At 45.9% G+C, this 18,006-nt stretch overlaps 1 protein-coding gene across 3 annotated transcripts in view; it reads left to right on the forward strand.

The window, feature by feature from the left end:
- The first annotated feature begins 3,446 nt into the window (after window positions 1-3,446).
- Window positions 3,447-18,006, forward strand: part of LOC142584601 (protein FAM204A-like) — a 126,263-nt gene continuing 111,703 nt past the window's right edge. Inside the window, exon 1 of one of the 3 annotated variants that reach the window (XM_075694730.1) lies at window positions 3,447-3,796. In XM_075694730.1, the coding sequence (XP_075550845.1) occupies window positions 3,632-3,796 (165 nt within the window). In that variant the 5' untranslated portion in view covers window positions 3,447-3,631. The remainder of the gene's footprint in view (window positions 3,797-18,006) is intronic. The other 2 variants (XM_075694731.1, XM_075694732.1) reach the window with 2 other exon arrangements.

The raw sequence follows: 18,006 nt of genomic DNA on the forward strand, positions 1-18,006 counted from the left end.
CATAAACATGCAAGGAGGCAGAAAGAGAGCGAGGTGGTTAGAAATAGAACAGCAGTTAAAGGACGAAGAAGTAGGTGTATACGCGATATGCGAAACACACCTCAGGGATCTAGAAGACCCACCGCTTATTGAAGGCTACGTCTGGGAAGGGAGCAATAGAACAACAACGGAGAAGAAGGGAGGAGGAGTAGGTATGCTCATACACCAAGGAACAAAGTGGGAAAGAATAAAGTTAACTTGCAAAGAACATGTCTGGGTATCAGGTACAATTGCCGGTAAAAAGGCATGGCTAGGAGTAGTTTATTTAGGGACAGGGGACAAATACAGGCAAGAGAACAAAGATCTAGTGAAGTGTCTCGATGACGATATAAAGCAGTTTGGAGAAGGTGCCGATATTTGTCTGCTGGGTTACATGAATGGCCACATCGAGGATCTGGATGGATACACAGATTGTAATGGGAAGTTGATGCTAGACTTCTGTGAACGACACAACCTAGTTATAGTAAATAGAGAAACTAAGTGTGAGGGACAAATCACGTGGGAGTCCCGTAACAGACAAACGACCATTGACTACTGCTTAATGTCGCAGGGATTTTATAGCAAGCTAGCAATAATGGAAATAGACGAAGAGGGGAAGTACAGCCTCTGAAGTGATCATAAGCGTATTAGTCTACAGTTGGGAGCCCTACTCAAAAGAGAAATGCAGGGGAGCCAAAAAGAGTACGCAAAATTAAATGACGCGCAAATAGCGCAAATAGCGGCTGGCATAGAGGAAGCAATAAAGAAACATCCCATGGAAAGGTGGGATTATAATAAGTTAGAACTACTCATTAGTACAAAAATAAAAGAGGTAAAAGGATTAAACCGCTGGAGAGGAAAGGGGAAGCCACGAAGTTGGTGGAATAAGGAAATTTTAGAGAGGCCATCGAACAACGACGGTGGGCATCTCGGGAACACAGAGAAGCAAAGAGGGCGCAGTTATCTGAAGAGGAAATAGGCCAAGAATGGGAATATTATCGACAAAAGAAACAACAAGTGCAGGTCCTCGTCCAGGCTAAAATAAAGCAGTCCTCTGATCGCTGGCTGGCTGAAGTTCGCGATGCAACTAAAGGGGGGTCAAGAAAATTCTGGAACCATATAAGCTGGCTGGGTAAAGCTAACCACAGAAAAGAGGGAACAGATTCACGATGCCGAAGGAAATTGTTTAGAGGGAGATGACGCTGTGAACTACATTGGTTCAGTTATGGCAGAGTCATTTAGGAAAGACGATAGGTTAATCGCCCTAAGTGAGGGAGCAACACAGAATAGCATAATAGAAAACAGCTTAGAATTGACCAATCTTAACTGGAAAAAGGCGGAAGCAAATGTTCCAAAATGCACGTCCGCGGGGATAGACGAAATTCCAATCAAATTAATTAGTGAACTTGGCCCAAGAAGCAAGGAAACGCTGATAAAAGCATTGGAGGCAGTCATAACAAATAAGCAAATTCCGCACAGCTGGAAACGTCAGTAAAATGAATTTGATTTATAAAGGGAAAGGTGATAAGAAGAACATAAAATCTTTCCGACAAATTACGATAAAATCAGTTATATATAGGCTGGCGATGCAGGCGGTGAAATTAAAAATGCAGTCATGGGTAGAAAGTAATAGAATACTTGGAGAACTTCAGAACGGGTTCAGAAGTGGTAGGCGCTTAGATGATAGCCTGTTCGTGCTTACCCAGTGCATAGAAATAGCTAAGGCGGAAAATAGACCTCTCTATTTAGCCTTCCTGGACATAAGTGGTGCATACGACGATGTGAACAGGGAACTCCTGTGGAACATATGAAAAGCTGAAGGTATCGGTAATGAGGTAATTGATTTTCTACAGGAACTATATCGAGAAAATAATGTTGAAATAACATGGGAAGGAATCAAGAGTACGACAACTGTCGAGGTTCACAAAGGATTAAGGCAAGGCATCTCTATCACCGCTGCTGTTCATGCTTTATATGATAAGCATGGAAAGAAGGTTACAACAAAGCAATCTAGGGTATAATCTGTCGTACAGATTAGGCGAAAAGGTTGTTGAGCAACGACTACCGGGTTTAATGTATGCGGACGATATTGTAGTGTTAGCAGACAGCCAGGAAGATTTGCAAACTCTGGTTAATTACTGTGGGGACGAAGGAGACAGTTTAGGTTTCCGTTTTAGTGCAGCTAAGTCCGGTGGGATGTTTTTCAACGATACAACTGATCAGGAGCTTACAATACAAGGCCACGAAATACCCCGAGTGGCCGAATACAAGTATCTCGGGGTATGCATGGATAAACAAAGGGCAGATGTACACAGAAAAGCACGAACAGTCTCTAATAGCAAAAGGGCGAAGAGATGCCGGGATAATGAAACATAAGGCATTGTGGGGTTACAACAGGTATGAGGTAGTGAGGGGCATTTGGAAGGGAGTAATGGTGCCGGGGCTTGCTTTCGGGAATGCGGTCCTGTGTTTAAGGGCAGAGGTTCAGTCGAGACTAGAAGTAAATCAGAGAGCTGTGGGAAGGTTAGCACTAGGTGCCCACGGGAAAACCACAAACGAAGCAGTACAGGGAGATATGGGCTGGGCATCATTCGAAGCACGGGAAGCTCAGAGTAAAATCCTATGCGAAAAACGTCTGAGGAAATTGGATGATAACAGGTGGGCAGCTAAGGTGTTTAAATACCTTTACAGAAAGAGCGTTGACTCACAATGGCGGAAAAGAACTAGGAAGCTAACCAGTAAGTATGCCAGACACGAGGACGAAAAAGGACAAAGCATTAAACGACAGGTTAAAAATGCGGAAGGTAAAAATTGGATAAATTCAATGCAAAAGAAGCATAGTGTAGAACTATATCGATACTGGAAACAGCAGATCAGGAAGGAAGCGTTTTATGATAACTCAAGAGGCAGTGCCCTACTCTTTGAAGCTAGATCAGGGTGTCTTAGAACGCGGAGCTATAAAAAGAAATTTAACGAAGAAGAAGACACATGTACTGTGTGTGGTAAATATGTAGAAACAATGGAACACCTCATACTAAAAATGTGATGGTATCGATCCCGATGTCGATGCGGCCACAGTCACCCTTCCTGAGGCCCTAGGGTAGAGTGTACTAATTCTAGTACACTCTACCCTAGTACATTCTAGTACACTCTACCTAGGGTTCAGAGATAATGATAGTCATGTAAATAAATGTGCGGTGGAAATTAGCAAAAGGCGATTGGAGGATAGGTAGCTCAAAAGCAGAGAGGTGACATAAGGTTAAAAGGGTAGGAAGACGTATTTAAAGAAAATCGAGAAATTCAATAACACACAACACAGATAAAATAAAAGGCAAAATAAAAATCTGAGCATGGTGGCAACTGCCATCGCCCCGTTTCAAAGGGGACGCTCCTACCTTCCATCCATCCATCCGGAGGAGAGAAAAGGGAGAGGGCCAGGAACCGAGTTTACGGACAACGCAGCTGGCATCTAGTAAAGGAGGCATTGGTGTAACGTACGCCCTACCAGACGCGTTCTCGACCGTAGCGTCATGTAGAATGCGCTCGTCAAAAGTGCTACGTTGCTGTGAACAACTCAAGCTTGTTATAAAAAAACAGCGCGAATCCAGTGGCTATGGGATCTACAGAGGAAGAGCTTGACCTGAGCGAGATCGATGTGTTTACCGCAAGACCAAGAATAAGAAAAACCGACCCCAAGTCGCAACTGCCTAAATACGTGACAGCAGACTCTGGGAGTATAAAACTCCCGGCGATGACTGTTAGTGCGGAGTTTAAGGAGGTAGGTTCTGTTATAGCCTCCTATGGTTCTGTTTTCCGTTGACTAGATTTTTTCTTTTTTACATGCGCACGTCACACAACGACTCTGTTTCGCCATAACGTCACGCAAATAGTTGAACATATTGCTAGCGCATTGCAAGTCCTGTTTGGGTTGCACAATGGTGTTCAAACAGGACGTATGAGTACAGGCAAAAAGAGCAACAGTGACACTTCATCACTGTATGGTGGTTTGAAGAATGGTCTCGTCGAGGTAAATTTTGCAAACTCGACCATGTTTATTTTTCTTGCTTGCCAGGAAAATTCAGCCCAATAGTGTTGGCCAAAACTTTTATTTTTTCTACTTGCACATAATGTGACAGCATTGGACCTCATCGATTGTCCTCCTGGATTGGCCAGGACTGCCCGAGACGCTGCTTTCAGTCAATTGGCATACACAGCTTCTCTGATAGTCCTGAGCCATTCAGTAAAACAAATTTGAAGAGGTATAGTGGCACATCATCATCATGATGTCGTGCTCTCCAGCTGGTTTATAGCTTACCAAATGAGACCAGCAGAGAGCAAAGTGCTTTTTTTTTCTCTCTCTCTGTTTCTTTATATATTTTTCTGCTAGAAGGTTTGCTGCTCACTGTAATCCAAGTGCCATGTAGACAATCTGGACACAAGACTATTTAATCAATCGAAGTGCCAAATGTTTAAATCTAGCAAGAAAAGTTACATTACAGGGCCCTTTGCCATTCCCATAATCCAATGTTTCTCTCTTTTGAAGTGGTCGAGAGGCCAACATGCTTAATCCAAGCATCAGCAGCTTTAACCTTCCAGTCAAGTTAATCGAGGCAAGAAAAACGAGATGACGAGTCCAAACAACTAAAATGCCGAAATGCAGTTACTGGAAGACAACTTCTTTTTTTTTTTTGTCGCTGCTAACATTATAAATAACATCAATGACCCCGGTATTTTGCTTGAGCCCCACAGGGGTGTCTGTGTGAGCAGGCATATGGTGTGTTGCAACACCTCGTAACTGAGCACATGAGGGTTGGACCCTCCCGCGTTTAACCGTGCCTGGCTTAGCCGTGTCTGGGGAAAAGGGAATCCTGGGTGTTGAGGAGCCAGTGCCGGGTGTTTGGACATTTATGGCCCCTCGGCGGCGGCAACGCACCTCTTTGGCCTCGGCTTCACGTAGACAGCAACCCCTGACTGACCCACCTGGGGGAAATCGGTAGTTGCCTTTTCCTATCCTGTTCTCTAATCTTCGTCTTTCTCTTTCAATCTTTCCGGTCTTCTCTTGGCTTCCTTTTACTTCCACTTTTTCTAGGCAGCAAGGGCTAACATTGTGTGGGATAGCCAACCTTGGTTATAACAGATTTAGTTATTATAGTGTCGTACAGCTGGTGCATGCAGGACATGCCTTTTCACGGTCCTGCAGCGTCCTCTTGTTGGGCTCCATGGTGGGTGGCTGGGCGATGCTGCTGACATTCTGCATATATCTATGGCATGTTTTTTTCCCCCACTTCCTGAACACCCTCACAAACGAGGGCGCAACGAAAAAGTATTTAGGTTCTTTGGCCGTCATAGTGAAAATATTCCCAAATTTCGTGTTGTGCACTCACAGAAAACGGCAAAGTCAGCGAGAATGATCTCTCTTTTTTTGGTGTCGTAATCAATAACCAATGTTGTAGGCCAAGGCTATAAAGTTTCCAAGCTTGCAACTGGAGATCTCCTTCTGGAACTCTGAGATAAGAATCAGTATGAAAGGCTGCCGAATTTTGTCTTTTGGGGACGTTCCAATGAATGTGACCCTGCATCGTACCATGTACACCAGCCATGGTGTCGTATCTGATAGTGACCTGATTGATATGACAGAGGCTGAACTACTTGTAGGCTGGAGTGAGCACAATGTGATCAGTGTAAAACGAATCAAAATGAGGTGCAATGGTAAATAAATACCGACTAAGCATATCATTCTCACTTCTGCCTGAAACAATCAAAGCAGGCTATGTGAAAGTCAGGGTGTATATTCCAAATCCCCTCCAATGCTTTAAATGTCAAAGGTTCGGCCACAGTTCTCAAAACTGCCAAGGCCAACTAACCTGTGCCAAATGTAGCGACCATGAACATCCGTCCGAGTCATGCGAGAATACTCCACACTGTGCGAATTGTGAATGGGAGCACGCCATGTACTCGCGGTCCTGCCCATCTTGGAAAAAAAATAGTGGCAATCAAAATCAAAGAGAATATTTCGCTTAAGGAGGCACGCAGGCACATATTCTTCCTGCCAAAAAACAGCTTTGCCAAAGTGGCGCATTAGGGGGCAGTGCCACACACAGAGTGAGCCGGCAGTGACGTCACCCGCCCTCTTGGCGGCTGCGGCTGGCGCTGCTCCGCTGTCTGAGAATGACCTCCGGGCTGGTGGCCTCAAGGGCCTCGTCCCTTGAGAAGAGGCCTTCTCGACAAACAAATCGCTCACAAGAGCAGGTGTCCAGCGCTTCGCAGGAGGCAACGGACACGACACCTAGTCAAACGGCGCCACCAGCGCCCAAGGAGCGGCGAAAATCTCTCGACCACTCCAAAAAAGAGAAACATTGGAATATGGGAATGGCAAAGGGCCCTGTAATGTAACTTTTCTTGCTAGACACAAAGCACTAACCTCGTTCTCATTATGGGTACCCAAATATTACAATGGAACGTGAGAGGACTTCTCCACAATCTTGACGATGTTAAAGAACTCCTCCGCACATTTGCTCCAAAGGTGCTGTGTGTCCAAGAAACGCATCTAAAATTAACAAAGATGGAACTTTTAAAGGCAATATGCCATTTTCCGCAATGACGGTGATGGTGCACTCTCCTCCTCGGGGTGCGTAGCCATAATAGTCGATAAGGGCATTGCATGTCAGCAAATAAAACTCCGAACTTCCCTCGAGGCAGTCCGTGCTGTGCTGTTTGGTAAGGTAATCACAATTAGTTCGATGTACGTTCACCCATGCGATCAACTTTCTAAAACAGAGTTTCAAAGCTTTATCGATGAACTTCCTCCGCCATACATAGTGGTTGGTGATCTCATAGCCTCCTGTGGGGTGACTCGCAATGCAATACTTGTGGGTGCCTGATATAAAATTTTGTTTTCTTCAGGTGCATGTTTATTGAGCAAAAAAGAACCAGCATACTACAGTGTTACGCATAACACATACTTGTCCATAGACAAGCATAGTTTCGAGCTCACTATTTCCGTACCTGGAGCGGTCTGTTCTCTAGAACCCCTATGGTGGCAACCACTTCCTAATTATGTTAAATCTAACAAAACAAGATACATACTCTCCACATTTCTCTCTATGGAAGCTCTAATCAGCGAACTGGGAACTGTTTCGAGAACTGACATATTTGGGCGGGGATGACATTTCTGATGTTAATGTAGATGATGGTGTGACATACCTACCCGGTTTTATTATTGGCGCTGCAACAAAATGTATTAAACATACAACTGGACTGGCAGACAACTGTTGCATCCCATGGTGGAATGACGAATGTCGGAAAGCTCGCAAAAAATCAAAATAAAGCCTGGGGATTGCTTCGCAATTGTCCAACAGCTGAGAACCTTATTAATTTCAAAGAGGTCAAATCATTAGGCAGGAGAAGACGTCGATGCGCAAAGAGAGAGAGAGCTGGGAGCGGTACATATGGTGGGATAACTTCATATAGTACAGACGAGGCAAAGGTCTTGAATGGGTGAATAAATTAAAAGGCCAGGAGACGAACCCCCTGCCCTTAGGAAGATGGCCATCCAGGAAGATGGCCACCAGGCAGACTGTCTCGGTGAACACTTTGAATATATCTCCAGTGCATCTCATTACACACAATCATTTCTGAGGATGAAAGAATGCGCAGAGCAACAGCCCCTTGGTCGAAAATGCACCCAAAATGAAGATTACAACCGCCCATTCAGTTTAGCTGAGCTTAAAACTTCTCTTGCTTGTTGCAACAGCTCAGCACCAGGTGGTGACCGTATCAGGCATGTACCCAGGATTTCTTTTTCAGGGGGTGGCCCAAGCCAAGTTAATTTTTCTATGCAAATGAGGGGGGTGACCTTTACTAGTAAGAATGGGAATAATGCCCACCATTCGTCATAAATATGTGTAAACTCTCAAAAGAGAAATGAAGTAAGGTGTATCTCACAGGTACGCCTGTGAGATACACCTCTCCTTTACTTGGCAAACGAGGAACCACGTCAAATGGGCTCGCGCAGGAAAGAAGCACACGAAGAACATTGCCAAGTACAAGTAAACAAGCGAAAGTGTAAAATAATGATTAACATAGTAGAATACAACTTAAAAAACAACAGTTGGCAGCCAAGGCACACGGACCATCCGAGGTTGTGTTACTCTGCCAGACAATCCCAGAAACAAAGAAAATCATTGTCATGTGGCCTTTTCAAAATGGTGTCGTACTTGATACCTTCGGAGCGTCTGTTGTTCTTGGAGAGTTTTCATCGACGGGACCAATGAAGTGTGCAACAGACACGGACAAAGTGTATGGAGTCAGAGCATTTCACTCTTCAAATGTCTGTGGTACAGTTCATTTCATTGCTGAGCCCATTTTACTTGTGAAACTTTACTGCCAACTGAAGTGAAACTTGACAATAAATAGCTGCAGCGAAGCAAGCATTTCACTTCAGTTCAATGAAAAATTTCGCTTTTGCCATTCCACTACAATAGGCAAGAGAAAACAAACTTGCACGCTAATAATTTTATTTTTGTGGTTACCGCCTTATTTGAGTAACAGGAAAAGTTTGAAGTACGACTTACTTGCAGCCTCGCAGAGAAACAGTGGCTGGTGGTTATGAGGGCATGGGCGGGGTTTCACTGCATACTTAAGTTGTATCCGACGATAGTAGTTTTTAAAATTAGCCCTGGAAGAATTATAGAGAAATATATATTTGCGGAACAATCGCAGTTCTTTTGGATCCCTTGTTTACTGCTCTAGCAAGTTAAGCACCAAAACTGGCTCGTATTGTTATTTGGGAAGCTGCGTAACGATGCGTGGCCGCCAGTCCCGTACAACCGCGTATAGAGTGCAGGACGCTGCGGTTCTAGACGTACTGTGCTCACTGCGGAAGGTTAGAAAAACACCCACATAAGCACATCACAAAAGTGGCTACGTCAAGCGGCTCGACCGGTAACTGTAGAAGCGTTATTCAAAACATGCGGAATTGTTCTCCACTTTCGGCGGCGTTTTCTCTACTTCCTAAGAAAAAAATGTGATCCATAAGTTTTTCATAAACAACCGTTAAATTTGTTAATTTTCACTTTTCCTTCATGTTTGGCTGTTGCCTTGGCTCTCTCCCTTTGTAGATCGCCTAATTTCTCAACTCCTTGCGACTCTTGTTTCCAGTTACCAATTTTGCATGAAATGTGCTGTACTATTAGGGAAAAATCAGACGAGGTAACGGGTGAAAGTCATATTGCTTATGGGTTTAAGGGTTATTGTAAGGTTTGATGATGGATGCTGTCTCGCATTATTTTATTTTCCAGCTTATACAACCCATATCGTAGGTATTTGATTCTGAGGATCTGCCAGCATCGCAGCGAGCCGTCACTTGAGGAAATTATGAAGCAAAAGGAAAAGTTAGCCACAGCTGGCGTTTTCTCCAGCTGCAACTCGTTCCACGAGCATACGGACCAGCTGCCCATGAACCGAATCCCTTTCCTGGTCCCTAGATCAGTCTAAACAAAGAAGGTTGAACTTGCGAAGCAACAGTGATGAGCGCGACCGTTGAATACATGGTGACAACTGAACGCATCTCGGGTTAATTGCGCGGGCACTGAATCGATGAGGAAACTGGCCTTCACACCCCAGGAGATACCGATAACTACCACCATTCAAAAAGAGTGAAAAAGGCAGCAGAATATTGACCACCAAATAGCTGTCAAGTCTCAACATTGATTTGGTGGCGCTTTAGGAATGTGTGTGAGGAGTGGTGGCGTGGATGAGGGGGGGAGGTCCGGGCCCTCCCTGGGTACCTGCCTGTACCGTATCATATATGAAATGATCAAGTACCTCCACCCTGAAACACAGGAAACACTCCTCTCACTATTTAATGTCATGTGGACAGCTGTGTACATTCTATGTTCTTGGAAAAAAGCTGTAATTGCCATACTCAAACAAGGTAAGTAGCAGTTACAGACCTATCACTTTGACAAGCATTCTGTGCAAGCTCTTTGAAAAGATGATACGCCGGCACCTAGTCTATCTCCTTGAGAGCAACGGACTACTAGATCCTTATCAATGTTTCAGAGAAGGTAGGTCGACTGCAGACCACCTTGTCTGCATTGAGGCAAATGTAAGGAATGCCTTCATACACATACAGTTCTTTCTGTCCGTATTTCTCGATTTGGAGAAAGCATATGACACCGCATGGTACTGCGGTATTGGAGACCTTTCCACTATGGGTGTCCGCGGCAGTATGTTGAACATTGTCGAAAGTTACCTTTCTAACTGCACCTTTCGTGTAAGGGTAGGCCATGCCTTGTCGAGGTATTTCACCCAGGAAACTGGTGTTCCGCAAGGTGGTGTGCTAAGCTGCACACCGTTTATTGTGAAAATGAATTCTTTGCACATGGCTATCTCACAACCAATGTTCTACTCTGTATAGTATGTAGATGTGGTGCAGATCGGATTTAAAAATCATTCAACCTTGCTATCTGTGAACGACATGTCCAGCCTGTCTTAAGTAAAGTGGCAAAATGGGCTGATGAAAAGAGTTTTAGGTTGAGCCCACAGAAAAGTATGTGCGTTGTTTTCATGAATAAAAGAGGAATAGTACCATACCCTGCTGCTGCGCTCCGTGGTAGCAGATTACCTGTAAGTGCCAAGCACAAGTTTCTCGACATCATATTGGACTCGAAACTGACATTCATCCCACATATTAAATACTGCCACAAAGCGGTGAACTCATTGAAGCTTCTATCAAGTACAACATAGGGTAGTGACAGGAAATGTCTTTTGAACTTGTATAGGTGTCTTGCCGGCTCATATCATTACTACGGCGCGATAGTATCTCAGTCCGCTATACCAAGTGCTTTAAAGATGTTGGATCCTGTCCATCATTTAGGAATCTGCCTCACGACCGGAGTCTTCAGGATAAGCCCCGTACAAAGCCTTTATGCAGAAGCAAATGTATGGTCGCTCCATCTTCAGAGCTCAAATAGCGGTTTTGCATATTTCCTGAAAATAAATTCAAACCCTGAACATCTGTCTTATTCATGCATAAATGATATGACCGCTTCCACACTTTTCTAGAGCCGACCTGCAGTGAGAAGGCTGTTCTCTTTGTGTGCAAGGAACCTTAGGGAGGAAATGGGTGTTCCAGTGCTTGAACATCGTCCTATGGCTCCAGTGAAACTGTTACTATCGTGGCAGTGGCAGCTGATAGAGTGTGACACATCCTTTGTAGAGGTCACTAAACATGCTCCAGAGGCACATATTAAAATGCATTTCCTAGAACTCCAGTACAAATACTCGTGCACAGAGTTTTACACAGACGCTTTTACAAGTTGCATGCTGGGGTGTCTTATGCAGCCGTTGGGCCATTCTTCTCAGAATACCGTGTACTGCACCCGGAAACTAGTATATTTACGGTTGAGGACCATGCACTATTTTCGGCTGTGAATTGTATAAGGAAGTCACAACTTCAAAAAACAATTACATTTACAGACTCCTTAAGCATCATAAAAGCCTTGATGTCACTCTGCAAAAACACAAAAACCTGGTACTTACTGAGCTCTATTCCATTCTCTGTAGAACATGCATATCTAACGTTAGGATGGATAGTTGGGCGTGTTGGTTAAGCATGATCTGAAGTGACGGCGCTAAAACGACTGTGGACGAAGAAAAAGAAACACACACACACACACACACACAGGGCACCACTTCCAACAATGTTTAATCAGGAAAAAACGCCACTGATATACCGTACACACACGATTGTAAGTCGACTCGAATGCAAGTCGACCCCCCCATATCGTGCGACAGGAAAAAAAAAGAGCATACCCGAGGGAGCATTCGATAACGAAAATTTATTAATAGCTGACATGGTCACTGGACTACTCATCTTCACTAGTGCTGCCATCGTCATCGTTGCTACAGTCCCACAGTGCGTCGTTTTCCCGCGAAATTTCACATTTGGCAAACGACCACACCACGACATCTTGTGGAACAGCAGCCCACGCCGAATGCACCCAACCACACGCAGCTGCCAGTAAGCCTCTTTTGACATGTCCAGTTGGCGTAATTTCGCGGTCTTCTGCCGCGAGCCACTCGTACTCACGGCGGAGCAGGTCCTTAAAAGGCGAAGATCCGGGCCTGTTTCATGACCATGCGCACTTCACTGGCAGGGACCGATCGCACATTTCAGCGACGTACGTCGCAAGCTTAGCCTACAGCTCCGGAAAGCCTCCAGACTTCGGCACGTCGGAAATTCCTCACTTGCCGTCACAGATGGAAATTTCGCTTCGCTGCAGTCGCCACTATCGCACCACCCGTTCAGAAACATGGAACTTGCAGCCCGCTGCACAGCGATTTGTTTCTTTGGCGTAAAGGATGGCAGCCCTCTTGAATGCTGCTGTGAAGAAGTGCTGAATGATTAGTGGGCCTGGAGCACTCATGACGACTGAGGAAGCATAGAAGTAGCACGTAGGCGGCAGTCAAGTGGAACGCGTCAAACCAATGCCTTTCGTCAAGAAAGCTAAGCGCAACAGGCAAAGAGAAACCCGCGAGCGGTGTCTGCTCTTTCATGAAGTACCGATGCTCCCCGCAAGCGCCGCCTTTCTGAGGTTGAAGCCGCGAATGGAGCAGCGGCGCTTCCATCAACTATTGACACCCTCTCATGAGTGTTATGTGCACTGTAAAACTCTCAAAAATGTTGAAAAACTCTTCCAAGAAGCGAACAAACATGCGGGATAGCAAAAAGCTACGGGTGGGGCCATAGAGCAAACATAAAATTGTAACTACGTTGTAGCTCCTGTTGGTCTCACTTTTTTGGCGGTGCCATGTTTCGGTTTCGATTGTAAGTCGACCCCTCACTTCAGATTTTCAAATTTAAAGAAGTGGTCGAATTACAGTCGTGTAAATACGGTATACACGAATGCGCACTGAGAAATTGTGATTGTGCTCGTAGTATAAATCAGACAGACAGACAATGAACTTTTATTGAGGTCCTGAGGGACTAGCCGGCGGAGACCCGTTGGGGCCCCCGGCTCGCCGCTGGCTGCTCCCATGTCGGAATCGGGAGGCCAAGCCTCTCCGCTCTTTCACAGGCCCTCTGGACGGCCATGGACTGGAGCTTGAGTTGCGTACTAGATATGGCCTCGTCCCAGTCCCGTTCGCTGGTGAGGGACGTATCCCGTAACGCAGGACACTGCCAGAGCATATGAGGTAGAGTGCTAACCTCCCCACAATCCGGGCACTGTGGGTCAATTTCTGGATAAATGCTGCTTAAGAAACCTCGCGAGGGATATAACCTCATCTGAAGCATCCTAAGCGGGATCGACTGAGATCTACATAGATTTGGATGTGGAGGCGGGAAGCGCCTGCGTTCCTCTTTATAATGGGAGACGATCTCATGAAAGGTTAATAAGGGGTTGCTGTGGTTGAGCTCCTCCGGATCCAATGTAGCCCCATCGCCGTCGCGGCGTGTTAATTCTCGCGCACGGCGGTGAGCAATTTCATTGGGGTTCGGGCGGTCTGGCAGCACGTTGTCGCCCATGTGAGCTGGGAACCATATAATATAATGCATGGGGTCACAATTAGTTCTGGACTTGTTTTTCAGAATCGCCTCCACCTGTCTCGTAACCATTCCCGAAGCGAAAGCCCTGACGGCTGCGCGTGAGTCAGTTTAAATATACGGTCTTTTTGAATCCTGCAAGTGGCGTTTTTTTCCTGATTAAACATTGTTGGAAGTGGCGCCCTGTGTGTGTGTGTTCTTTCTTCATCCACCATCGTTTTAGCGCCTTCACTTCCCATCGTATATATCCAACCAGCATGTCATTATATGCTGGGCCATAGAAGCATCGAGGGTAGTGCACTAGCTGACTCATCACTCACCTCGCAAGCTATTCCTACGGCTGCTGTCCCTGTCACAGATATGAAGCCTTTCTTAGGAAAGAAACTGCAAAGCCACTGGCAACGCTTATGGGACATGGAAACTAAGAATAAGCTTCACTTGAGTAAGCCAAAGTTAGGTTTCTGGCCCCCGAAAACAAGAACACGAGGAACTGATGTCCTATTCTGTTGACTCAGGATAGGGTACCCCTATGGCACCCATAATTTTTTACTGACTGGAAATGAGCCTCCAACCTGTGGTACATGTGGTGAGAGACTGACTGTCCTCCACGTCCTCCTGGAGTGTCGGGAAGCCGAAGCTGAGAGAAAGCAACATTTTCCTCTTGTATATCGCCAGCACATCCCTCTCCATCCTGCAATGTTTCTTGGTGCAGAACCGTTCTTTGACACCAAAGCAGTTCCCAGATCTCTCAATGATGTCGACTTGCATGTTTTTAGACCCATAAATTCATAGCACATGCTCTTTCCAGAGGATACCACTGTGATACAGTGCGGCCTACTTATAACAATATATCAATTATAGCGATGAGTAGATTTCGGAGTATCAACTTGTGCATTAGGGCTATGAGAAAAAAAAACCACATATAATGATATTTTATTCACTGCATATCGGATAAAACGATCAAAATTCTGCCTTTTGGGCGGCGTTTTCCATGCAGAATAATCGAGTAACTTGCTTTGCTAAGTTCCCCTTAACCGAGACGGGATGAAAAGTTTCCCTACGCAAGTTCGTATCTGCTGCCATTACTGGGCAGCCTGCCCCGCCAGTGCGCCGATTGCGAAAGCCATGGAGAACATTGCAAGTTGGCGCAACATGCCGCTAGATGGTGTCAGCTGCTTCACGTCGCCGGCGAGCATCAGGAGAAAAAAAACATCGAGAAGCGAATTGCGCCTGCGCCTCAGGCAGAGTAAACTTCTAGTTTACTGTTGTACCCCAGGGGTGAATCTCTGTGTGGCTGCCATTGGGTGTTTTTTACCATACGCTCTTTCGGTGCTAGCGCCAAGGTACCCTTCAGTTACAGGCCTAGCAGGAGGGCGATACTTTGGTAAAATGGTGGCACACATGATTGTTTGCATTGTCATGACAACAGGAACAGCAGCCACGCAGCACCTCCTCACCCTAGCACTCCTTTTTTTTATTATTATTATGACGACCCACTCCGCTCCCTTTCCACCCTTCGCCATGCCTCGCACACCTTTACTTGTGCTTTTAACTGTCCGTGGCGCATATTTTTTTTCTATTGCGCATGCGCTAGGCCAGACATTGGCATTGTGAACTGGCGCGTGGCGTGCTGTGGGTTCTTAATGTGTTTACACGCACGCAGTCTTGTCCATACATTGAGTGTGCCAGCGCGTGCCAGAACATATAAAAATTCCACTTCCAACACAGCAGATCTTGTGTCTCGTTTTATTGACTTCCATTTCTGAAAACAAAGATTTTCGCATAACTTGGTATGATACACACTTAGAAAATGAACATAACTGAAAAATGCATGGCATGTACATGACTAATAAACACAAAAGTTCAGAGACAGTAAAATAAAAAAACCTCAAGAAAACGCGAAGGCAACAAAAATAACATTGTACTAAAAACGGAAATACACATTATCACATTATTTTGCACTTGGCGACAACTAGAGTAACGGTGGCAAGGGGGAGCAGAAAGTAGTCAGCTTTTGCAGCAGCACGTAGAAAACATTCGCAGAAAGGCCTATTCCTCAATCAAAGACCAGGTGAAATAAGCCAACAACACTACTTTTCTTTCACCTCGAATGCAATGCTTAGCAGTAAAGTTAAGTCACTGAAAGGGTCCCCGACCAGGCCCAAACAAGCGGATCGCAGAGCATGATCACGTGCTGGAAAACAGTAAAAAATGGCATAGTTTCAGTACCTGCGCATGTGGCCACACGACCGTGGGAACAAGCAAACGAAGCGGAGGTACATCTCCCTTGCTTCAGTGCAAAGTAAAACAAAAACAAGCAGATATTCCTTTTGTGTGTTTTGTTATTTCTCTAAACTTCAATTTGTCAGTTCAAGTAACAGATTGCGTAGATAACAGATGTTGCCTTGACTAATTCTCAAGGTCACTTGTCGCCATGAGCGACGTCGCACTGTGGACACCACTACTTAGGCGCAGGCACACGAGTGTGTCATCCTCCGACTTGGAGCGCAATGGCCACGAGGAGAAAGAAAAACGGCGTTTGGTTGGAAATTTCAGATCTTTCCGCAGCGCGTGGCGATGTAATACTTTGCAGGTACGATCGTTATTGTGCAATGTATGCTCTGCACTTGTCAGCTCAAAATGGCGAGACCTGGTGAGGGGCCTTTAAGCAGAGTGAACTGCTGGGCTAGTTGGTTATCTGACATAATAACGAGTTTTGCGCCAAAATCACACACACACACAAAAAAAAGCTGCTGTGTTGTCTCCTTTCTTGTGTGTATGGTTTTGGCGCAAAACTCGTTTATTATGTCACTTAAGGCACTATGTCATACCTACTGGGCATCCCTTTGTGTAATAAAAATGAACTGCAAAAATCTGCATATAGGACACTTGCAATGCTAATGCTCTCAAGAAAAGAAAAAAAGCGTATCATGCCTACACATGAAGATTTTTTGCACGGTTTTCCCATCGGCAATTACTGAGATAATAGATAAACACGAAGAGTAATTTTTCAGCTCTTAGTACGTTTGTGGAATGGTGACACACAGGAAAAGCACTGAGACCAGAACGGAAAGCTGGACGAGTTACTGAAGTTAAAGAATGAGACTTGGCACAGGAAAACAGAATTCATAGACCAGGTGACAATGAGGAGGAAGATCTGTTTGTCAGCTTTCTCTACTGGTAAGAGGGAAGTGTAGCACAATCAAGAGACTCGTGGAACACGCACATGCACAGGGCCGTGTTCGTGTGAATGCACCTTCCGATGTCCTTGGCTCTGCATGCTCACTTGTTGTCTTTAGGTACCTGAAAGAACCTCGCAGGCCCTGTTTTTGACGCATTCATGCACCACTCCACGATGCACGAGTGGTGCGAGTCGTGAAACAGGTGAAACATCGCGGAGCACAAGAACACAGCTATCGAGGACCATGAAACTGACGAAACTGCCCGTGCTGGTCTGTGCACAGCAGCGCATGCTTCCCAATAATAGCAGATAACGGAACATGAAACTTCATGCAGTGGGCTAAGGTGCCGGGCCGGCCGGTGCGCACAGTCGAAGGTGAGGGAGTTGTGAGGGAGCGCAAGGGGAGAGGAGGGGTGAAAGGGCATGGCCACATGATCGTGCCCTTTCATGCAAGGAAAGCGGATTTACTTTCTTGCGCCTCTGATGGGTGGCGCCAATTACGTTTGCTACCAAACCGGCGGAGTTTCCGAGGCCGGCCTGTGCCATGCCTGTGCTCCCTTTCTGTTTTTCTCCCTCGGCGAGCGCGGAAATGCGCCGCGGAAGCAGTGGTAGTGGCGGTAGATGCCCCGACAAAGCGTAAAGCTGTGTAGCTTGAGATGAAGCTGCAAATTTTACAAGACTCAAAGTACCGGCTTGCGCAGTCGATGAAATTGACTATTCTGAAAACCACGAGTTCACGAATGCTAGAACCAGTGACCATGCTGATGAACAGAAACGGCGGGATTTGTGTACCTGGCCGAATCCCCCATGTGTGAAAACAACACGGTGGCAGCTGCTGACATTACTGAACTCCGGGAGCACATCGGTACTGGCGATAAAATAGGGAGTGCTTCGATGGAGGAGTTTCTGAGTGCAGATAGCGCTGCCTCGTTCTGCGAAAAGATATCCGATGGGGCGAACATCGTCACGACAGACGGCATCATTGTGCGATGGAGGCGACGAGGTTGACAGTGGCTCATCTTTGACATCCACCCCAATGTACACGCAAGTGTGTACTGTCATCGATAGAAGGTCTAATTGATTCAGCCAAATTTCTCTGCAGCTTCTGCACCTAGGCGTTCGATTCCCCAAGATGCACCCTGCACTACTGTGCTCGATTGAACGGGGTGCAAGGCAAGGTGCCACCGCAGTGCAGTGCACCCGTGAACCTTGCAGCGAGTGGGTGCAGCCCGGCACACGATAACTGGAACCCCCTGCA

This window comes from Dermacentor variabilis, chromosome 6 (genome assembly GCF_050947875.1).
Source record: "Dermacentor variabilis isolate Ectoservices chromosome 6, ASM5094787v1, whole genome shotgun sequence".
Lineage (NCBI taxonomy): Eukaryota > Metazoa > Arthropoda > Arachnida > Ixodida > Ixodidae > Dermacentor > Dermacentor variabilis.